The sequence below is a fragment of the Lycorma delicatula genome, chromosome 7, assembly GCF_047948215.1.
Source record: "Lycorma delicatula isolate Av1 chromosome 7, ASM4794821v1, whole genome shotgun sequence".
Lineage (NCBI taxonomy): Eukaryota > Metazoa > Arthropoda > Insecta > Hemiptera > Fulgoridae > Lycorma > Lycorma delicatula.
In genome coordinates this window covers 138,503,220-138,528,969 of record NC_134461.1, presented here as the reverse complement: position 1 = coordinate 138,528,969, position 25,750 = coordinate 138,503,220, and the positions used below count along the sequence as shown (strand labels likewise).

The 25,750-nt window shown below is 30.5% G+C and overlaps 1 protein-coding gene across 1 annotated transcript in view; it reads right to left on the bottom strand.

The window, feature by feature from the left end:
* Positions 1 to 25,750, bottom strand: part of FMRFaR (FMRFamide Receptor) — a 91,209-nt gene that overhangs the window by 1,417 nt on the left and 64,042 nt on the right. Inside the window, exons 2-4 of the mRNA XM_075371018.1 lie at positions 24,517 to 24,965; positions 14,599 to 15,100; positions 5,200 to 5,807 (exon numbers count right to left, since the gene is read on the bottom strand). Coding sequence (XP_075227133.1) covers positions 5,217 to 5,807; positions 14,599 to 15,100; positions 24,517 to 24,809 — 1,386 coding nt within the window. The 5' untranslated portion in view covers positions 24,810 to 24,965 and the 3' untranslated portion in view covers positions 5,200 to 5,216. The remainder of the gene's footprint in view (positions 1 to 5,199; positions 5,808 to 14,598; positions 15,101 to 24,516; positions 24,966 to 25,750) is intronic.

Genomic DNA, 25,750 nt, shown 5'->3' with positions numbered 1-25,750 from the left:
GATTACACAGAAATTCCAGTATAGTCAACAGACCTTACATTTATACATTTTTTTCTTGAGATTTGTTAAAGGTAAAGAATACTCTATAAAAACAAGAATACTGCAGAAGAATACTGAAGAAGCAATTTAATAGCATTAAAAAAATAAATTTTGATCTTATGTGATTTGAAGCAATTTGCCTAAGTGTATAACAAAGTCTGCAGTTAAGTATTTATGTAGTGAAAGGAAGAAGATATTTTGACCATACATGTAACTTTATTCTTAAGTTTATTCGATCTGCAGGAATTTTTGGACTTCTGATATATTATTTATGAATTGTATGTTAACTTTTTAAAATAAATTAAAAAAAAAACTTTACTTTCTAAAAAGAGATTAACTAAAAATTCATAATATTGATCAACAATTTATGTAAGCCTAATAAAAATGATTTTAATACAACTTTCACAATCTTACATAACAAGATAGATCTTGCTTGTTGAAGTGCAATTAAAAGCCTCTTCTAAAAGCTTAGAATTAAAAATTTTAAAAACTAAACTTAATAACCTAAAAACTCAACCTTAATGAAAAAAATTCTGACCATAAAATTTTTTAAAAATGAGCAATTATGAATTTTTTTTTAATTTGATATTTTTAAACCACATCAACAGCTCAGGGAGGTTGATGTGGCATAATTATTTTTTTAGACCCTAGTGGGAATCAAATCCAGAACCTTTAGTGCAGCAGGGAAGTACACTAGTGCCTGTGCTTCCAAGATGTTTACAGATTTGAAATATTCTTTAAGATTGTCTTTATATATTTTTAATCATGAAAATACAAATAAATTATTATCCTAATTATAAATATTGTAAATATTCTAATTATCCTATTGTAATTAGTAATACTGTGAATTACAAATATTGTAAGGATATTTGTCTGATACAGTTTTGTTTTACAGTTTTCAGCTCCAAAATCATCTACAAACCCTTAAGCAACTAAGAGTATATTCAACCATTTAATTCGTGTTTAATTACATTAATTATTTAACTAATGATGCAGTTGAAGACCTTGAAATCATTATCTTATATGGTAACTGGTTCTACACAATTTATCTTGTCTGATTTTAGTGTTTAAAATGTTCACTTATAAAAATTATTCTACGTAAAAATGAATTTAAATGTATTTAATTCTAATTTTATGTGAAATTAAACTATTTATAGATGGAAACAAAATATCTGTAAAAATTGTTATTAATTTCAAAGTATTTTAGGCTTTTCTATAATTCCAAAAGACAATAAACTCACTAAAACAGATAATCTAGTAAAATTTGACCCATTGTAATGTTATTATAACATTTTTTTAGTGTAAATTTTTATACAAGTAATTTACTGTTACATACAATGTATTTTATGTTTACTTGTTAAAAAAATGGTTATAAGTACAGAATATCTTCATCAAAAATGTTAATTGTTTAATTTTTTTTGTGTGGTAGGTCCATACCTACCTTCCTGATTAAATACCATTATTTAATCAGTATTTTGTCACAGAACATTTATAAAACTTTGCTAAATAAAAAGTCTTCTAAATTAAATCATGTATTTTGGCAATTCTTAATATAAAAGCAATCTTGATTATTTTAAGTGCTTTTTCCTCTACTTATTTAATGTATTTCTTGTGACCTTAAAGTAGGCTGTCATTTTGGCACATTTTAACGAAAACAGAAATTAAAAAAAATGAAATAAGACTATGAAGAGCTGAAACTGAAAATTTTACTAGCTTACTGACAAGAAATGAAATTCCTTCACTAAATTAAATATATACTTAAAAATTAAATTTATGAATATTTATTTACACCCCTTTCATCAATCCCAAAAATGTTTACATACAAATTATTAATATATATATATACACTCATTCTTCTCATTTATTTCTAATTTATCACAATCCTTGATCTTAGAGAGATGACAGTTATTAAGGCAAATATTGTGCCTTCATTAATTTCTGTAAATGAGTGATTTATAATTCCAGCAGATTACCATGAGGAGATTCAAATAATTAATAAATTTATAATCACTGTAGAAATAGTATATGTCAGTTTCAATTGTACAATTAGGAGTTTCACTTTCCAAATTTTGTTAACTTTACTTTAAAATATCTATATTAAATACATAGACTACTATAATAAAAACTTAATATGATATTAACTAGTAACCAATCAAAAACCTTAAAGATTACAGATACTGTGGACCAACAATCCTTTAGATTGTACTGTAGATTAACCCTGAAATACCTAATAAAAAACAAAACAACAAAATTAAACATTAATTTATTAGTATTTTTGGTTTTATTATTATAACAAAAATCATTTATGCACAGTAAGGGGGTAATTTTTCAGAACATAATAAAGCTATTTTATTTTTTTGGAAGTTTTTAAAATTGAAATTACAAAAAAAAAGCTTCTATACAAACTTTGAGAAAGAGAAGCTTTAAAACAAACCTCTTGGTTATATTTCAGGAGATGAAATGAAAAGAAAATACAGCTAAATTTGATGGTTTGTTAAAAAAAATACTGTTTTTGTTTTGTTTCAGTTGCCATTTTCCTTTATATTGGTGGTGGGCAATGATATCTGATTAAATAATACATGTTATTATATTTGAGAACAAATGTTTTGAACATGGAGTATTAGGTTTTTATAATGTATATATAAAATTTAGCCTGTCAATCTTTCTGTTTGAGGATTGCTTTTATATATGTATCAGACACGTTATTTAAAAAGGGGTTTTCGTTAAAGAAAATAAAAGAGCCTGTTTTTAAAATTATTTCTCACCTTACTTTAATTAATTACAAATGATTATGTTTAGTTAATTATATGAATTAATTTTGCTAATGGTTATAATTAATTATATGGATTTCACGAAATCCATAGCAGACTGATTTGAATTTTGAAGTAAAAAAAAAATTCTTGTAATATTTAATATGCATCTTCCAAATCTTTAATCACTAACTTTTATAGTACTAGATCTTTTTTTGTTTTATGTAGATATTTCCAAGAACTACAACTTATAAAGATTACAGAACACTGTACAGACGTTTATAAATACGGAGAACTGAACTAAATTTATGATGAGATTTGTTATTACAATTTTTCAACTATTTATTAGTTGGTTAAAGTAGCAGGAAAAGAGATTGATGCTGCCAGATTTTTTCCAGATGTAGAAGTAAATTTTTCACAGTTATTACAGTTGGCTATTCAAAAAGAATCAGGCAGTATTGTCCCTTATCTAACATAAAAACCTTATAAAAATTGATTAAAAAAATTGTGATAACAAATTCCTTCATCGTTACTTCAGTTTATTATTTAATTTGTATTAATTGATAATGAAGCCAACAAACAAAGAGTTTCATATCAGTTGTAATTGTAAAGATCCCATTCTTCATAAAAGACAAAAAAATGGAAAAGTATAAAGTTTAATGATTTGTGTTTAGGCAGATACATTCTAAACAATACAATGAAAGTAAAGTAAATCAGGGTAATGTCTATAATAACGGGTGAGCCATTGAAACAGGTAATCTTTGTTTTTTTCTAGTAACATTCAAGTCATTCAGTAACACTTGATAACAATAAACTGTTCTTTCTATGGCATTTGATTTTAATGGAGCTTGGACAGTGTGCATTTACAATAAAAACAGTGTTAAAAAAGTGGTGACAATTTTATATTTGCACATAGATATTTCTATGATACTTCAGTAACAAATTGAATGACATAGTGCACTTAGCTCAGACACTAAAGTTTGGATGAACAATTTTGTTGAAGTTGGTTTAAGGTTTAACTAGAAGCCTCATGATAAACATAGGGATGTATATACACCTGAAAACATAGATGCTGTTAACACTGCAGTATTTTGAAAGTCCAACAGGTCTGTCCAGCATCATATGGATTCATTCAGCTTGTCAAACCCAAATGTCTGAAGGATTCTTTCTTTATAAAGACTTAAACATACATCAATTAATTATAAAATACAAGCAGTTCAGGCTTTAAACGATGCTTTTTGAAGTAACTGAATGACTCTTTGCCAACAACTTTTGAATCCTGTAAGTTTCTATTCACAATAGTGAATAGCTCAAAGAGCAAGTGATGAACCACATGCTTCTTGCGTCGAAATGTGAAAAAAAAAATTTTGGGTATTGACTAATAAACAACCCTAATGAAACGCATCAAGGATCGCTGTAAATTATTAAAGCAAATATCAGTAGCATCCTATGAAATAATCTGTTCATATTTCTTTTTGGGGGGGGGGGGGAATGATTTTACTGTTGCAATCACTTCAGAGCAATGTTTTCAAATTACTAAAAAACGAATAATTGATAATACTATCATAAGGTTGGGTTTATGATGGGTTCAATTGGATTTTAATTGCTTCTCCTCAAAGCATGGAGAAACCTGAAATCAACCAAGAATATGGTTTTTAACAGTATAGGGTGACCAGTCATATAAATGTAAAAAAATGGATTCACATAATTGTTTCTAGAAGACATTAACTTAGACATGTAGTATCTCAGACATTGCCTAGGTCACAGGATTGTCTTATCTCACTGTATGAGCATGTTTTGGTTGGTGTGGATATCTTACTTTGTGGGAAAAAAATAAAAGTTGACCTGAATAATGTGTGAACTGAAATGGTACTATCAATATATAATTTTCAGAACTTAAAACATTTTAAGATACAATTAAATGTTTTTAAATACGCTGTCAATTTGTAAAAGTTTTTTTATATGTAAATAAAAATAATTGCTATATTTTTAAAATCACCTGAATTATTAGATCATCCATATGCTTAAAAAAAAAATATGAATGAGCTTTATTAGCTTCTACCCTATGACAATTTGAATCACTGCCAGGTTCTACTCATTTGGTTAGTGTAACAGTGCTGATATTTATTCAGCTAGTGAGTAAATTATACGAGATAAAAGTTAGATAAAAATTTGTCTACAAAATAAGCAGAATAAAGCAATTAGTAATAAAAGAAGTTTAACTTGTTTAGCTCATTTCTGTAAAAGTGAATAATCAACAAAATAATCAAATAATTACCATTTTTAAGCTGTACAATTAAAATGAGATGGTGTTTGATTAAATTATCACTACCCTTCTGACATAATAACCATAATCTACCCTAAAAGATTTAGAGAACAACCAATATTAAAATTGACAAGTGAAAATTACCTCTATTTGTACTAACTTCACAGTTGACTAAGAGAGGTTGTTGTTGTCAAATCATTTTCCCAGTCTGCTTCTTGAATATTTTTAGCCGGATAATAAACACAAGGTGCAGGTGATAATGTCCGTGAAACTCGCATACTACGATGTGGTGTAATACCACTATGTATATTGTTATTCCGTACAATGCTAGTTCCTGATCTATGTAATCTATACATATGAACTCCACTGTTACATCTAACAGAATAACTTCGACCATCACCATTTGACATAACGCTATCTTCATGCGTCATTAAATCTGGAGATTCACGTCCGCCTAGTGTTAACCATATACCATGTGAACAAAATATTTTTAAAAATAATCTTTTAAATTTTTCACCAAATATCACATAAATTACAAAGTTGACTGAAGAATTAATGGTGACAAGTAAATTACTAACTTTTATAAGTTCATCGAATAATATCCCATAAAAACATTCAAGTAAATTATTTACTAAAGCAAGAATATTACATAAAAAAAATACAACAACAACACATAATAACATTGTTGCTAAACCAATCTCTTTTCGTTGTAATCGTGATAATCTTTGACGTTCTCTGTTTGCTCTTCGCACCTGCATCATAAGAAAAAAACATTTAAATAAATAATTCAAAGTTCAAGTGAGAATAATAAGATGTAGAAAGAGAGAAAAGAAAAGAGTGTATTGGAGGAGATAGAGATAAATAAGTAAATATATATATATATATGTATAGAGAGAGAGAGAGAGAGAGAGAGAGAGAGAGAGAGAGAGAAGACTGATTAAGAGATTATATTTGGATGAAAATGTTAAGATGCAGGTTGGAAATGAGAGCAGGAAGATGGGTGAAACAAGGTAGTCTCTTACCAGCTCTACTTAAGAAATATCTAAAAGGAATTATCAGAAAAATGTATGGATGGAAGTAGGAGATTAATTCTAGGAGGAACGCTAATGATATGAAGAAATTAGACAGAAGTGGAAAACTGATAATTCAGATTTTGAAAATCAGAAAAAAATTGTAAGAATTTTTGAATAAAATGTAATATTTGAAAATGAGAAGTATGGTTATAAGCATAAAATGAACAATGAAACAATTCTTTATTGGACAAGAAGAGATAAAACAAGTAGCAGTTTTTTGATAGTTTGAATGTTAAAAATAGAATACAAGTCATTTTATAAACATTAGACCTTGATGATCTTCGTTCTGTATTTTACAAATTAAGTTCTACAATGAAACTTACGTAACAAAGTGAATATTAAAGAAAAGTATACAATATAATTATTTGTAATTGATTGTAGAAGTTTTAACCTTCTTTCAAAATATCAAAACAATCATACTTAACGCACGTATGTGTTAAATTAAACAAATTGTAAGCAATCTGACATAAGATACAGTTCAATAAGAATCATCTCAATGCAAGGCTTATTAAAGAAGTTGAGAAGTGAAGTGATTTCATGTTACTTTCTTCATTAAGCTACTTGTACTGTTGCATTTTTCATCTGAAATATAGATGTTTAGCTGTGAAAGTAAACTTTCACTTAAAGTGACAGGGATTGGCTATTTACTGAATGTCATTAATCTCAGAGAAAGGAACTCTGACTGATGTATCTTGTTCCTCAGGTGTTTTAGAGTGATAAGAAAGAAATATATGTAGTGTAAAGCATTAAATTAATAGCTCCTTCCATTGAGAAATGACATGTTACATTTATATATATATAATTTTTCCATTTTATTTATATAATATATATATATATATATATAAATAAAACAAATCAAATTGTAAATACAATGGATATCCCAGTAATATATAATGGTTTTCAAACCTATTTAATGAGATAATAGGTTACTTGAAAAAAGGAAATAGCACCGTAATAGAAAGGTTTTTATTTGAAATTCAGTATAAAGACTTTTTGACAAGTCTTTTTTAAAGACTTTTTGAAAATGACATCAGTTAAATGTTCATCTGATATCTGTGGAAAAAATCACTCATAACACACTCCAGTAACTTAATGTTTATTTCCCTTATCTCAGCAATAATGTCTTTCTTTAAATGCTGGATATTTTGAGTTGATTTGATAGGGTAAAATTATTTTGAAATGCCTCTAAAGAAAAAGATTCAGTAACTTTAGATTCTGAGATCTCGCCAGCCAGTTGATGCCTCCACATCCTCTGCAACAAATGGTGCATATACTTTTTCCAGCAATTCAATGGATTTCTATTCAATCCTGAGATGTATGTGCCTCTCTGTTAAAATAAGAGTGCACCATCTTTTTCAACATCTCATTGTAATGAACTGCTGTACGCCAACAGTTTAATTACTTTCCTAAAAAAAGCAAGCCCAATGATGTTGATGGCTGACACCTCACCCAAACTGTTCAGTGCTTTGCAATAGTTTCGCAAACACGTGTTTGGATTGTCTATCACGCCAGTAACAATAATTTTGTTTGCTGATATATCCTGATTACATGAAAATGAGTAATCAGACATAAGTCTTTTCAAAACAATTTGATCATCATTTACATTATCTAGCATTGTGTTACAAAAATGTAGGAAAGTGAGGTAAAATTTGGTTTTAATTCATTCGTGATCTGAATTTTGTATGGACACAGTCGAAGGCCATTGTGCAATATACAGAAAAAACTTCCTAGAGAGATTTTTAAAACAAAGGACTGTTGCTGGGCAGAGGGTATTGGATTTACTGTCATTGCCTGTTTCACTCGCTATACTGTTGAAGTACATGTGTGCGCTTAGTATCAACTATTGGTGACATTCCCAGCAATATCAATATGTTTAACTTACTTCAATATGCTTTTCCTTGATAAAATAGGAACACGCCAAGCAATGTGAAAATGTAATTGAAATACTCTCTACATTTGCACTGCACTTTACATTCAATAAGTACATACAGCAAAAATGCAATGCTTCATTCGTTATATTGATTACAGAATAACATAATAATCACACACACACACACACACATGGTTGTGTGCAAATAAATACACTTTAGTAGAGAGAATACTTTATTAGTAATATTGTGAGCAGTTTTTGGAATTACTGGACGTGACTGACTGATGATCAATCGTCAAGGAAAAACTTTCACTATTTTTCCATTTTAAAAATTTTTTTGTATTTTTTAAATTTCTTAACTTTATTGTAATAAATAAACAACAATATCAATATTTACAAAACTGTATGTACAAAAATTACCAGTGATGACTCACTGAGTGAGCGCTAACTGTTGGCATCTATCACAATACTTGGTTTCCATAATAGCAAGGAATCATAATGCAAAATCTCATAAAAATTAGAAAATGCATTTAGTTACAATGCCTCAAATAGGCAGAACTAAATGTGAAACAACATGAATAAATACATGGATTCTAAAGAATGAGATTATTGGAAATATTTGAGGTAAGGCTATAAAGGAGATTGGAAAATATTGACTGGATGAAATAAACAACTATAAAGAAGATTTGAAAATATTGACTGGATGAAATAAACAAGGAATGAGGAATTTTGAAGAATTTGTGGAGAATGAAGTATTATTAAAAAAAGGTAAAGGAACCGCTTAAAATAGGAATGCCTTCTGATGAATGTTCTAGATCAGCGTTTTCCAACCTTTCTGATGTTGCGAACCTCCTGTAGTGACTTAATTCTCCATGGCCACCCATGAAATCAAAGACTATTTTTTAAATAAGAGTATGTTTTAGTTTTATATACAAGTTTATTTTAATATCATAAAAATAAAGTGATAAATTACAATTTTATGTCAGTAAATGCGTCATTTATGATAATGCAATACTGTTATAAATGGAGATATTTGGAAACGTTTGATCATACCAGTTAGGCCTAATATTATGAATTCAACAGTCAACTAATATGAAGGCTGATGGTGTTTAACATCACTTCTGTAGTCTGGATCAAAACTGTATAATTTCAGACATAGATTTGACTCCAGGTTAACTCTATTCCTGTATTTGTTTTTCATATGTGCGAGATGAGAAAATGATATCTTGCACAGATATAGTGGCAAATAGCAACAGATGTCTTTCAGTCTTTTTGAAATTTCAGGATACACAGGTTTAGAATGGAAACAAAACTTTAGTAACAGTAATGAAGGAAAGCATTTTGATCATTGAATCACAAAGCAGCTCTATTAGTTGTTATACTTTGACAGAAGGAAGTTCATATTCTGAGTCCAGGAAGGAAGTTTTCAATCATTTTTTTCAGAACAAATTGAATAATACAGACGTTGCTGAGATACCAATGACTTTATGTAATCACACTCTTAGCAACATTACTAGAAAGGGGTTTTTAAATGAAATCACTCAGTATATGAAACGAATCGCATTTTCCTTTCCCCAATCGTCTGTACCAGAAATCTAACTTCCTGTTTGTTGCCTCTATCTTTCCTTGCACAGAAAACATAGTGACACATGTACCTTGAAGGCTTGAGTTGAGAGATTCAAGATGTTAAAAATATCCTCCAAAAAACAAGAGACAAGAACCATGTGATATCATTGAAATTATATTTTAACTAAGATTTTAAATTAATGAGGAACAATCTTATTTCGTTACACAGCTCAAACAACTGCATCAATACCATATCCCAAGACAGCCAGTGAATTTCTGAGTGCAATAACAAGTGTTCGTGATCACTTCCCATTTCATTTCAGAAGTAGGAAATATATGTCTAAGCGTAGAAAATAAGTGGCTGTTAAGAGGCCAGGCCTTAATAAAATTGAAATTTTTTATTGCCTTGTCTAGAACGGCTTCCATTTTGGTGGGCATATGGTGGGTAGTGCTACACTGTATATACAACAATGTGTCCACTTCACAAGAGATGCGACTTTCTGGATATGTATGACCAAACCTTTTTGTATTCCTGTTAGGGCCTTGCAACATCTGTCCTTATACAGATTTTTTCCATGGAACTTTAATTGTAGTTATGAAATCATTGAAAACACTGAAAAGGACTTCAGCAGTTGTATGACAAGGTAGCACTTCACAGAACAAAAATTCTTCACAAACTTTGTTTTTGAGTTTGTATCACACAAAAGCTGCCAGATTAGCATTATTTCAAATATTGTGACTTTCATCCCACTGCAATGTAAAATATTTACTATTACATAACTGTTCTAGCAAAATATTTTTCACATTTTCAGCCATCTGATTCTTCTTTTCATAGTATTCTCAGATAATGATATTGCAGACACTTCAGCATGTTTTTCACAAAACAAGTTCTTTGTTATTAAATCTTGCTGCAGGCAAAATTAAATCTTCCCCAATTGTATGGGGTTGTCATTTCTAGTAATCAGAAGGGCAACTTCATAAGAGGCAGGAACAGAATTTTTTATTTTTTTTCCACACACAATGTCCTTACCTAGATTCTGTGAACCATAAAGTTGTAGGTTTTTGTTCTGAACATTTTCTATTGGCTTATTAATTGATTTGTTTTGTTTCAAGATGGCATTACAATTCATAGTTTCATTTGATGACATTTCACAACAAAGATTACACTGTGATCTGTCTTTGCCACCTTTATTCAGAACAGAAAATCTCATCTGTAAATAAGATTGACAATATTTGTGTGATTTTTTTCTGTGAAGGAACTTACTTTATTTGTATTACTAATATTTTTGACAAACTAGATCCACACTTAACCATCAATTCATATCTAAGTAAGAAGAACAAATTGAAAATCAAAAGTTTCATTATAAGCTCAATTATTTGATCAAAAACAGAAAAACTCATCATAATTACATAATATTTTAAAAATTCACTGCAAAAATCTAAAGAAATAAAAGTTGTTACTCTGCCACTGAAGTGAATAAGATTCATGGTCAGTGGTTCCAACTTCACTCAAAACAAAGAGGGATAGGTTTGGTGGGGATGGTGGGTAACAAAAACAATGGTTCACCCTAACACAGGGATTTGAGATACAATTGACCAGCCAGATGAAAATGTACTTGAAAACCTTTCACAAAGGGTTGGTTGGCTATTCACCTCTTTTTCACAAAGGGAAACAGCAATGGTACCAACAATTGTGTTTAATTTTACTTAAACCATGGGCCTTGACAGTCTGAAATGAATAATCATAAAAAAATGAAAAGAAATGTGTAATTATAAATATCCCAGGTTTAAGCAGTAGAATAAATAAAGTTTAATGAAAATAAAATGTCCTGCAGACTCCCTTTCAATCTCTTGTGGCTCCCCAGGGGGTCTGTGGACCACAGGAAGGGAAACGCTGTTCGAGATGATTTGGTTAAAGGTAAAAATAAAAATTGTGGGAGATGACAATTGCTGGAAAAAGTAAATGTGGTATGAAATTTTACTTATGAAGGAGGTAGCATATATGATAAAGATGATGAATGGAGAATGCTGTGTGAAGAAGAGATTTGGTTTTCAACAAAATTGAATTTAAAAAAATTTTATTCAGTTTTTATTAACTTTAATTACATTAATTTTCTCAGAATTAAATTTTCTACAAATTTTGTCATGAATTTTATTTGGCTATTAATAAATGAAATAAATTCACACTACACCCAAAAAAAGCAGCTGCTTCTTAAGGCCAATATATGAGTTTTACATCATTTTTTTTAATGTAGATTTAAACTAATCCTTGCTATGCAATCCACCAACAGAAATAGATGATTTAAAAAAATATTTTTGATAAATAGAGGATGATTAGTTTTAACAACAGTGTTAAAATCTTAGCAAGATGAACGTTAGGTAAGATTTATTCTTTCTTATTAGTTACAAGTAAATGATAATAAGTATTATGTTTTGGCGTATGTAATATGAATTAAAATATGTGGTAGGTTTCTTGTTCAACTACCAGGTAGGAAAGAAAGTCCTTGAATCAGTTTGCAGCCCTTTACTGGGTTACACCAAGGAACTATTGAGTCACAAAGTCCTCAGGTTCTAATCATGAAGGATCTCAGTCAATCAGACTTACACCCACAGGATTAATAGTGGGTATGAAGGATGAAAAATAAGGAGAAGGAATGTGGGTGAGAATGGACACTCCTTCGATTGAGATAGATTGGGCTAGTTTACTATCTTGCCCAGAACATTGTTAATGTGTTTAAAAACTGTGATTAAAATTGATATTTTTAACTAATTAGTTGTTCATATTTTTAAAATAAAAAATATGTATTTTAGACAAAAATTTATTATATTTATTAATTTTCAAATAACAATATATTTATATAAATGTAAGCAAAATTGCAACTGTTTTTATTGAGATAAGATTGAACAGGTTGCCTCTTCTGAAATCATCTGATAACACTTTCAAGTACTGTGATATTTCATTAGTTGCATGCACATTTGTGTCAGTCCTGAAAAGTTATTTAAAATAACATTTATTTTAAATATGAAATATTACACTTAGCATAAACATAACACTGGAGATTGTAAGGTGAATGCACCAGTTACCGACTACTAAAAAAAAAAAACAATATAAAATTAAGCTCTTATCATTATGTTTGTAAAGTTTTTTCAATCAATATTTATTATTCAAAGGGTTTTAAAATATAGGGAGATTTCATTTAACAGTCTAATGAGAGTTTGGTAGCCACAGGGAATTTTTATAATTGAAGCTGGTCTACAGCGTGGCCCCCAGAGCCCCGCAGTGTCTCGTCAGTGTTGGTTGTCTTCCTCCGACGAGGCCAAGGCGGTTCTCCCTGAGCAATCCCACACTGGGCCGACAACTGCTGATGGGCCCGTCAGCCAAGGCACTTGAAGCCCGGCAAGCTGGGGAGGGAAGGTAGCGAGCGGCTCTCTCGGTGGGCCTGCCAGGCTTGCTGCTCTGGCAAGGAGTTGGCATCTAGCAGGAGGTCCCACGTTGGACCAACCAGGCAACTTTTTCTTTCTTCTTCTTCTTCACCAGGTGGTGGTCATGATGAATTGAAAATTCGTTCTACCGTTCGCTCTTTTATAGGCGGCTGCGAGTGGGTTGGGCCGCAGCGCCGCTGTGGCAGAAAAGTTGTGTGGTCAGCTAATTTGGTGGGGAATGGCGCTTGTACAAGCGCGTAGGTAGTTTACTGTACTCCCGCTGGGATCTTAATGGCTAGCGTTGCGCTGGACGATATGAAGCTCAGAATGTATGTAGCAACAATATATATATATATACATTATATATATATATTTTGCCTTTTTGTATTTCTTTAACAAGACGAAAAACGTATAAGATGATATTATTATATATTGCAAATTGTTAGATATTTTATAAACAAGAAAACATTTTTTAATTTCATCCCTGTGATTCTGTTTACAAAATATTTGAACAGTATAATAGTTTTGTATATATGTAAGTAGTTCTACGTAACATCTCAACAGAATATCTGAGCATTTCAGAATAGGGAACTTATTCAATTTCACCCTAATAACAACTATTGTAATTTGTTTTCAAACATAATGTTATTTGCAAATCAATGAATACAGATAGAAATCTTATTTGAAATATATAATTTTTTGATAAAAAAATTATTAAATAGATTTTTTAATTAAAAATCTCTTTAGTTTCTCTTTATCACTTAGTTCTCTAATTACTCTACAGATCACATTTTGAAATAAAACTATTCTTATTGGCAGCATTAGTTTAAATGTAATAGTTATTCAAGTATAATAGAGTGATGTTTATTTGGTTTGTTTTCTTCCTGAACTATTTCTGCTATAATAGAATAAACGTTATAAAAAACTGATCTTCCACATTACTTATTTTTTCTACACATTGTGATTTTGAACTTGATAAGACCAATTACCATAATAGCTGGCTATTTATACAGCTACAGTAACCCAGTACAATTTATAAGCAATTTGATTTATAGAGCATTAAAATATTGGTTAGAAAAGTTATTTCAATAATTGAAAATAAAAAATATAATTTTTTGAGAGTACTATTTAACTATTCAAAAATTATCAGTCTAATGATAATGAATAATCATAAGTTAAATCTGGAGCATGGTGACAAACTATCCTGATCTGTTCAATCAGAGGCATTATTAATCTGTGGCTCGATATCCTCTTCCGCTTTCCTCCCCTTTTCTTATCTTTAATCCTTCATACTTGGAAGAATGCTTTAGTAATAGGGGTCAGCCACTGCCCTGGTTCCATCTTGGCATTCTTTTTTATGTTTTAGCTACTTGCAGGGCAGCCACTTCTTTATTGCGGTTTAGTAAGGTAAAAAGAACTGTGTTTATGGTACTCTCTGAAAACTGTATTTCCTACCTACTCATAAAAAATGAAACTAGCAGCTGAGATACCGACTGTGTCTTTTCTAGTAAAATCTAATCTAATCTAACATTTGATAGTTTTTCATTGTAGCCATAACTTTTTAAATTATAAGCGATAATTTGAATAATTTTTATCTGTATTTATACTTACTTGTTTATAAATAGCAGCATTCAAAACAGCCAAAGAACTAAATGGAAGAAAATAAATAAAGATGAGATACAACCAATGTATGTACAATGTTATGTAAAGACTATTATTTCGTAATGGAGATGCATAAATAACATATATCGTACGATTAAATGTAGGATCTTCATCATCAGGAATTTCAACAACATTTGCTTCCCAAAATTTTACCAAATTGTATAAAAAAGAAAAAATTATAATTAATGTAACATATAATCTTGCTCTACCATAAGTACAAAGCGACCTGGCACGGAGAGGATGACAAACTGCAACAAATCTTTCTAAAGTTACTGTCAATGTAAGATAAACAGAAACAGTATGTGCTATGACTGCCAAAGGGAATACATATGGTGTCAAACAAGGGTATATTTTTCCATTGTATGTTCGAAGAAATTCTGTACGAGTATACTCATATATTGGAGGTAATCCAAATAAAAATACTGATGTTAAAATAAGTACAGTGTCACATCTGAAAAGAATAAAATAAAATTATCAATTAGTTATATACTTAATTATATAAATGGAAAATAATTACAAATTTATAAATTTTACCGAATATTAAATCAGATTTAAATTTGAAACTGTTTAATGCTCAAACACAAGCTATAAAAAAATTATCTAAAATATAAAACTAGATGATATTATCTAAAATATTATCTAAAATATAAAATGAACTTTCCCGGCAACACTGATTAAGTTATGCGATTCAATTATTTGGTGTACCCGAAATTTTTTCATTTCAATTATTTTTCAATTCCTCTATTTGTACCTTTATGATAATTCATTTTTATTGAAAAAAAAAAAATTATGAATTATCTTTTCCATATTTTTATGTAAAAATATGAAGTTTTCTCTAATTTTATGATGTTCAGTTAAATAAAACAGGTGATTAAAAAAGGTGATACAAAACTGATAAAAAAATAAACTGATTATTTCTATGCTTTTTAAATATAAAATTACTCGTTTGGTTATATTTAGAACTTTAATTTTAATTTTTGAATGCAAGATACTCAACAGACTAACGCAATGAACAAAATTTTTATTATTAGTTTATTATTTAGAATCACAATTTTGAAAAAAATTTGTTTTTTTTTACTTTTTGAAAATTTAGGGTTTCATGTATGAGAAGGTTTTTTAATGATTAAAATATCCACTAAAAATGATTAAAATAAATTAAAATTTATATAAAAAAAATAATTTTCAATTTTTTTTTTTTAAATTTGGAAGCTACCCAATCAGGGGAGGGATATTAAATTAGTTTACCGGCTTTAATATTTAACAAATTCGATTTTGAGCACTAAAAATTTGAAATTGTGAGAAAATTTATTTCCAAGAAAATAATTTTTAAATGGTGGTAAATTAAAAAAAAATAACTTGTTAAAATTTTCTAAAAAATACAAAGATTTATTAATTTTTTTCAATGCTGTTATTTACAGTCGCATCAATAATTACAGTCATTAGTGACTAAAGTAACACTACATGATTATAAATAACAAAAATAAACAATAAAGAAACAGGAACAATAAAGAATAAACACATACAAGTAACAACAACAAATACAAACTAAAATGTATAAATCAGACAAAAACCACTAAGTTGTACTCTTCATTCCACTGTAGGAGAGGAACCGCAACAGATTTTTTATACCTTCTTTCTGAAAGACATCTTTAAAAAAGATGAAAGACATCTGTAAGGACATCTTTCCTTCAAGTAGTGAAGTGCGAGAGTGTCTGGTCATTTGCCATGAGCAGTTGATAGCGTGTTTGATAGTCTTGTATTTCCTCCTGTAATGCAATGGGAGTTCATCGGATTCCACCAGTAAGCTTGGTATATGGGAACTGGTGAACACCCCTCCGGTTGCTACACCACCCCCTCCGTTCCTAGCCAGTAGTGGTGGTGAACACCCCTATTGACATGTGAATGCAAGTGTTGTGCCCTTGCACAACACTTGTATTCACATGTCAAGTGTGTCCTTAATTATCTCTTTCGCACAGCCATATAGTATGGACCCATATTCTAGCTTCGAAAGAACAATGATTCTGTACGTGTTCAGAGTGATGATTTATCCGCAACCCAGTTGCAAGATGAAATGAGTTTAAGGACATTCATTCTCTTTAGACACAGCCTTGGTGTATTTAATGTGGCTGTAAAAGGTCAGTTTCTCATCAAAAGTCACACCAAGAAACCTAATCTCTTTGTTCTCTTTATCTCGTCTTCACCTAAGTGCAGTCTTTGCATCCGACTGGTTGCCTAAAGAAAATAATAAATTTAGATTTGGCTACCGACAATTTGAAACCACTACGTTGTGCCCATCTGTACACCGAGTTCAACGAATTTTGCATTATTTCCTTCATAGTTCCAACTTTCTTACCTCTGCAGGTGATAGTGATATTATCAGCGAAGATACATTTCTTAACTGGCAGTGATCACATCAGTCACCCCATTGATAGCAACTAAGAAGAGCAATACACTTAGGACAGATCCCTGTGGGACTCCATTTTCAATTTTGAAGACCTTTGAAAGGGCTCCATTAGCTCTAACATGGATCGTCCGTTTACTCAGAAAATTAGCTATAAAGTGCAACATATTCCCGTTAACATCGTACTGTAACAAGGTAGCAATTATCCTCTCCCTCCAAGCCATTTCACAAGCCTTTTTAATGTCTAAAGTCACAGCAAGGAGATGCTTCTTGGAGGCGAATGTCTCACACACATCTGTCTGTAAAGATATTAGGTGGTTCATGGTAGATCTCTTTTCTCTGAATCCGTATTGGTGTTGGGAGAAAAATTTAATTCTCTTGAAATGCCATTTTAGTCTTTATTTATCATCTTCCCTATCACCTTGCAAAGGGTGCACGTTAGAGCAATCGGACGGTAGTTCTCTGCTGAAGTGTTGTTATGATTGGGCTTAGTTACAGTGATGATGACAGCCTTCCTCCAGATGTCCGGAAACACTCTTTTCTCCAAGATAATGTTGAACAGGTGTATTAGGTTAGTAGATGCTGGAGATCCTTGATAGAGAGTTCCTGTATGAAGATATATAGTATTCCATCGGGTTGAGGGCTAGAAGACTTTATATGTGCAAGTACATTTTGTAATTCACTCAAGATGAGAGGGGCGTTCAGATCCTGGTTGATGCTATTATTCCGTGGAAGTATGTCCTCTAAACTGAATTCTAGCCTTAGAGTGTTGTTTTTTGTATTCGACAAAGGTTGCCTCATTCCGATGCCGTTTGTATCTGTTAATAGCATTCTTTGATGCCTGCAACGCTAATTTGCATTCATTATTCCACCAGGGATTATGTTACTTACCAATGAATCCAGACGTTTCGAGTATACTGAGTTCATCAGCACGCATCACAAGATCCGGAAAGTTCTTAACGTATTCATTTATTTGAGCCCCATCACCTGTCAAATGCAAATATCCAAAGTCTTCAGTAACCAGTTCCTTAAATCTATCTCAGTTAGCGTGCTGCAATAGCCACCTAGGATTCCTCTTCCTGAGTCGAGTTGGATTCAACAAGTGCTCAGAGGTGTGTATTTTGCTCTGCTGTTTTTGGTGATTTTTAAGGTTCTTTGGATTGGGTTTTGTCGGTGCATGATTAATGAATATGGACACGTAATTTGGTGAGTTTTGGACGACGGACTATTTAGTTATTTCGATTTTTCCTATTCTGTAGTAAAAGAAAATGGTCGTATTTAACCTAGTAATTAGTTAAAATTATTCTAAGTTGAAAGACAAGATAGTACAAGTGTGTGACGCCATTTAGTTGTAGTAAAGAAGGACTGAATATTTTTTCGCGTTCGAGGCGAAAATATTCCAAGACCTAGCCATGACAGAAGCAAGAGTCCCCAAGAGGAAAATAAATGCAATAGAAGTTAGCAGCGATAGGGCTCTCACAGATGGTACCGATACGGATCATTTGATGCAAAAATTAATTTCTCATATTAAAAAGAACGCGAACACAAAGCACGAAATCAAAGGGCGCTTATCGGGTTCCAGAATTTACTAAGGATGTAAAAGCTACGATGTATACATTATACGAAATAGAGAACCCGATGTTTAGCCAGACCAGTGATACTCAGACGAAATGCAAACAAAACCTTGAGAAGAAACAAAGGTCGAACAGAGCCGAGATCAGAAAGAAAATAGAAAACGTCCTGGAATCAGATGATACTGGAGAATTGGAAGAAGTCATGAACGTTCGTTGGCCGAAGGATATGTTCAAAAGGGTGGACGTCACATATGGCTTCCCAAATGAAGAGATAGAAGGTACCCGAGTTTTTCTCTTGTCAGATGATCATTGGGCAAATGGCCTGTTTATAAAGACGATATGAAAGTCCGCCACCGGAATAATGAAGAGGTTAGATACGGGCACAAAGATGTACCAAACGGTACAGTGCTTAGGGATTTAAGAAGTATTTACCCCGAAGACGAAGGCACAGACAATTTCGTCACCTTTGTGATTATGATTGAGGAGAATTGTGAAAACACGACTAGAAATCTTATAAGGGTTCTAAATCGAATCCGCAGCGCTGAAAGTGGTAGGCTCGAGTTTTATGTGCAGTACGATAGTATAAAGCGTACAAAGCTTTGGAATATTGGATCCGTAGATTAGACATCTGATAACAGATGGCAACTTTAGCGCACTGAAAAAGAGGCGAAGAAGAAAATGACTCAAGGATCTCCCAAATCAATAGTCACAGTTAAGAAAGCCGGAACGCCGTATGCGTACTTATTAAAGGAAGTCAAAGGAAGTATTGGCGAGGATATGGCTGAAGATACACTTTCAGTCAAAAAAGGCAAGTCTGAGAGATTGGAGATTATGTCGTCGATTGTACTACGAAACGAAACGACGTTAAAACAAGACTAACGGCTAAAGTCGCGGATGAGGTGGTCGAGATTAGACACTATGGAAGACATAAGACGGCTTTTTATGTTAAGGATCTTGATGCAACGATTGACGAAGTTACTATGGCGATCAAGAAAGAACATCATCTAAAATTGGTCGGGATATCCCACTCCGAGTTGATGCAATGAGACCCGCTTTTGGGAAACCCTCATTTGGAAAAATATAGCTAAAAGAAGAAACAGACTTTACACAACATCTTAAGGCATCCTGGAATAGTCGCTTTGATGTTAGAGGGACAGGTAGATGGGAAAAATTGTGGAATATGTAAAACAAATTCTTAGGAATTGAAGATGTAAGGGTTATACCAAAATGAAAGGACTGGCACTAGATAGGGAATCTTGAAGAACTACATCAAACCAGTTAAATGACTCAAGACAAAAAAAAAACGGCCATATTTCTAAATAAATATAGTTGTTATTTTTTAGGAAGGGGTTGAAAGTTTTTGGCTAATTTGTTTTTCAAGAAATACTTAAGAGCTATACTAAAAGGCTGCCAAAAATTAAAATTTTTACATTTAAAATGCAAAGGAGATGGAGATGGATTTAAATATCGATGAGATGGATTTAAATTTAAAATATATTTTTAAAAAAAATATCTTTTGGAGTGGGAGGGACAAAAAAATGTTATAGCGGTTTGAGGTCCTATCAATGTAGAAAATATAGATGCAAAAATCTCTCATTAGCTCCTTTTCTTAACAAAAGGTAAAAGAAGAAAATTATATAGTCATTTTTGGTGAGAGGAGTGAATACTAAATAACATTTTTTTGGTAATTTGTGATCTTGATAAAAGAGATTCAACTTTTGAAACAAAAACATTTTGGCAATGTGCCCTAGTAAAGATTTGAAAATTTATTTCAGCCAAAACTTACCCACCTCTTTTTCCAGTTATTGCAAAAATTTATAACATATTCTTTCCCCCTGAAGGTAGTTGCTATCTACCAAGTTTGAAGAAAATTGATTATTGAGTCCAGAGTTATAAGACCAAATGTGGCTAAATACATTCATATGTATATATGCACAAACATTTGCCTCACAAAAATAGAGTTTTTGGACAGGAAGCATTGGAATAAAACTTTTTTCTTCAGATTATTTACAATTTATTTAAATCTATTTTGTTAAATTTTTTTACCTTAAGGAACAAAACTTACTCAATCATTTTAGATTATTTTTTTGACAGATCTATATATTTTCCTGTTGATCAGCTAAAACAAAATACCATTACAGCTATCAGCATATATCGCTATAGCTGGGAAAGTAAAAATTGAGGAATAATTTTGGATCTTAAATAATGTTTGAGCATTTATAGTAGACTCATATTTTAACAACTGTTCAGTGTATTATATCTGCTTCTTTACATTAAATCAGATTAATAAAATAATTACAGATATTCTTTGATTTCTGAAAGCACTTAAATCATTAATTTGAGAAAGAAAGAATTTTAAATTGGTTGCTGGAATTTTATTGAAATTTTAACAACATATGTGTTAATTTCAATGTCAAGTACTAAATTTATTCTCATATTTTGAATATCTATAAACAGTTTTGAGAGCATTAATCTTCTGGAAAGTACTAATAGAATTTATTTTTCTGTCCTAATCACTCTTCAGGTTTTTGCTGTTCACCTGGAAAATATTATTAATTGTTGCTGGTATTTACACAGCAGGTTCTTATGTAGCACTTGCTCTCAATCTAAACATTCATCTATCTCCTGTCATTCTTTTCAACCTCATGCAGCTGCTTTAAACCTTGGTATTGTTTACATACCTTCCTTTTTTTTCCTTCCATCATTTCCTTCTCTTCATTCTACAACAAGCATTCCTTCTGACAAACAATGTCCAATCCAATAACTTTTTCTATTTGTTATTATTTTTAATATTATTTCTTCTCTTTTTTTTCAAATCTTGTATCATCTCTTACTTGGTTTATCTAATTTATTTTTTCTATTTTTTACAAATATACATCTCAAATACTTCTTATTTTTCTTCGTTCCTTAATGGTCATGCTTCTACAAAGTAAAATGCTATAATCAATACAAAATGATTTTGTGATGACAAATTTTTTCTTGTGTGTTCATTAATGAAGCTTCTTGGTACTTTAATACTCTATATATTTCCATTGGTTCAAGATTTAATTTCTGTTTTTTACAGAAAGGAATTTCTGTTTTTTATGAATTAAAGGAAGTATTTTGATCACGAAAAATTTCAGTTTTTAAATTTCAAAGGAAATATCCATTCTGACTATACCTGAATTCATTTTGACTAGTTTCGAGGTGATGTCTGTATGTTTGAGTTGTATCTCGCACAACTCAAAAACGATTAGCCGTAGGATGTTGAAATTTTTGATTTAGGACTGTTGTAACATCTCGTTGTACACCTCTTTTGATTGCAATCAAAAAGTGTCAAAAAAAGTCCAAAATCCAAAAAAAATTGAATTTTGGACTTTTTCTTAACTGCAGTAATAAAGCCCTCATTGAGAAATTTTCAACAACATACCATAATTATTTTCGTTGGTTTTAGAGTTATAGTCAAATTAAATTTTAATTCAAATTAAATATTTGGATCTTATAAGGGGAAGGGACATCAGTTTGAATCAAACTCAATCTCCTTTTTTTTTAAAACTTTTTTTTGTTAATTTAAATATAATGATTTATTAATAATTAACCTCTGATTCTAAAAAAAAATCTTTACCATAAATAATAATTCAATTATAACAATAAAAAAAAATTATTAAAAAAATATCAGAAGTTATTAATGAAATAAAATTTTATGTACTTTTCATTTTAAAAAAAATGTGTATGTATAATTTAATAGGCATACAAGGAAGTAATGTAGTGTCTACATCAGATTTTTTCTTTATTGTTGTTAACAATATATTATTGAAATTTTCTTCTTACTGAACTTTTATTCAATATTTCTTATAGTTTCTTCTAAGTATACAAACATTTAATTAATTTAAATTATCTAGTAAAAACAGGTAAATGCCCAATTACTGTTACTTTATATATTTTTAATAACAGAAATGAATATTTGTGAATGAAAAATGTTATGCCTAAACAGGATTCAAACCCAGTATCTTGAAGCTGAAAGAAAGGAATGTTTTTTTACATCCTCTATCTTTAAATTAGCAGCAAATATAATCCATTTTATTCTTTTATCTAAGGTATTCACCTTTTATACCATTCAAGCATTTCTTCTAGAATCATATCAACAGGGTGGAAGAGAGAAACAGTAGGTCTGCTTTACTTTCTACTCCAATACTTGATTCATCTATCATTTCATCCCCAACCAGCATTCTGGTATTCTATTCAAGATAAAAATTTATGATTGGACTACTCTCTTTCATCTGTAATCCCCTTGTTTCCAATATATCTATCAGTCTGTCCCACTATGCTTGGTCGAATGCCTTTCTTAGGTCAATAAAAATGGCACACTTTTACCTAACTTTTTCAATAAAGCTCTCTTCAATCATTCTCAGCAACTCACTTGTATATCTTTATTCCTTTTTCTCTAGATTGTAAATTATTTCTACAAAATGCTGTCTAGTTTTTGTACATTCTACTGTACAAAGCTGTGAATATCCTTAATCACAGGTTAAGTTGGATGTGAAATTAACTAATAATTTTGAAATTTTTCCATTTCATTATACCCTTTTTTTTCAATAAGTGTATAAGTAGATAAAAAATAAACTGGTTTCTTTCTTTCTCATATATATATATATATAAATTAAGTAAGAGTCAGTGTGTTGTGAAAATATATATATATGTGTTTTTTTTAATTTTAAACAATTCTGCTCTTAAGTAAAATTCATAAAATATTGTACTTGCTTTGTGATTATGCATTTCTTACACTGCTTTTTCAACTTTCCACCACTAATGTCTAGAAGTTTTAATATTTATTTTCTCCTTTTTTGTTTGGTATATTAATAATTTTAAGAACTTACTCAAAAACTATTTTTAATTTTCAATTAATCTCCCTCAACATTGATATACTTATCCCACTGATTTGTCAATACTCCAAAACCTGCTAAATTAAGTATTTGGGTGACTTTCTCAGCCACATTTGTATTTCATATTAAATATTGTAACAAGACTGGTATAATGGACCTGAGTAACGTATTCCTGCCAATTAAGAACAAAGTAGTAGAAAATATATTAACGGGAGGAATCCAGGAAGGGACTAAAAGGAATCCTGTTTCTAAGGCTAACAGGTTCGTTTAACAATCATTCTTTGCAATACTGTCCAGTAACACACGTACAACAGATGTTGTTCCATGAGAAGAATTACTGGACCAGGGTAGGAATGTATGGGAAAATGTCTGTGAAGATTATTCTCACGCTTCAACTTGGGTCTGGTTCTGCATAGGAGTATAAATAAATAGTATAGGAGTATATTCTAGGAAAGACAAGATGAGTTAAGTTTTGAAGAGGCGAGTACAGGTGTATTGCTGGTTCTGACCAGCGCAATTGTAAGATAGTGTTATCAGTAAACATGTAATACTGTAGGGTAGTTTTCGATGTGACGTCACAAGCATTCCAGTGTGGACAGTGGAAGCTGTATGGTGAGTTACTGTTAGACAATTAGTGAAACAGATAAAGTACTCATAACAGATAAACTCATTCATAAATTGATATGATAGTTTTATTTGTGAACAGGAAAGGGTATTTGCAGTAAAAGAATTTTAGACTAATCTTATCTTCATAGTAATACAATACCAGTTGTTAAAAGTGTAAATATTAGTGGTCAAGATAATTTTTTTTCAATGTGACTGAATTCTGGTTTTTAATATTTAACTACCTGTAAGTAAATTCCTAAGTAAACTACCTGATCTTACTTTAAATTCTATTTTGTATGTAATCATTGTTTATTATTATTATTGTTATTGTTATTGTTATGTGATTACTATTTATTATTATTGTCATTTATTATTATTATTATTATTATATTTAATCTAATAATTATTTATGATAAGCTATTACCTGGCAAGCCCAATAAGAAGATAGTTTATAGAAGATTTCATTTGTGGTCTGGATAATACTATCATAGATATTATATTTCCAAATAATCCAAGAATTGCAACTACATTTAGAAGTATACCATTTGTTATAAAAGCAAAATATATCGTCTGCTCTTTTTGCCTTTGAAATTCTTCTGTCCATACTTGAGTAGTTGATTCTGCTACTGGACTTAAACTGGTTGATAGTAAACCAGTATAATTGTTTACAATAGTATTGTTGCCTGATATAGTGTAATTTGTGTAGTTGTCCTCCATGCCACTTCCAGTGCCAATTTATAAGGCCTTTTGTCCACTTTACTAGGTTTCGTTTACTCCCCATCTCATTCGATATTCTCTACTCATTATCGTGTTATCTATGGAATTTTACTTAACAACATATGAGATTTGATGAGCATTGCTACTTCCAACCCACTGAAACAAAAAAACCCAAAGAAATCATTAATTAGTGAACCAGTGTTGTAACACATTAAATTACAATATTGCTATATTATATATTACATTATAGGCTCCACCAGTGATTTTTTGTATGTGTATATCACTTCTTCTGTAAAAATGGGAAAATTGTAGCTAGTGGAATAAGCTGGGGTGATGGTTTTGCCAGTAGTCTCATCTAAAAATTCCTATTTCCTATCCAAAGGCAAGATAAATGGCTCTCACTAATATTTGGTGAGATGACCAAAGAGGAAAAACCAAGATTTTACTCCTTTTATAAGCTGTAAAATTAAATTTAATCAGGGTTTATTATGAGCAGACATTTTAATTACATTAATGATTTTATAATTTTTATTTAAGAGTATTTTTTTGTAAGATTAAGCAATTATAAAATTAATCTAACAAATACATTTAACTGATTAGCATTTTTGGTAGCTGAAGGACATCACCTTGAGGTTGGAATTGAAATGTGTGTAAAAAGTTAAATTGTCAGAAACTATCATAAGGTAATTTAAAAAAAATTAAATAATATTTTTTTGAAAGCTTTCAAGTTAAGCGATGGTTATTTAAATAAAAATTAACCTTAAGTGGTGGTCATTCTTTTAATCTTTGATCTGTTTTAAAATTGTTTTATGATAGATTTAAATCTTTTACTTTTTAAATAATTTAATGCTAGTTTGAAGATTATGGCTAGCCATGAAAGTGCTTAGTAGATATTTTTTGAACTTGTGTATACGAGGTGCGACAATAAAGTAATGAGACTG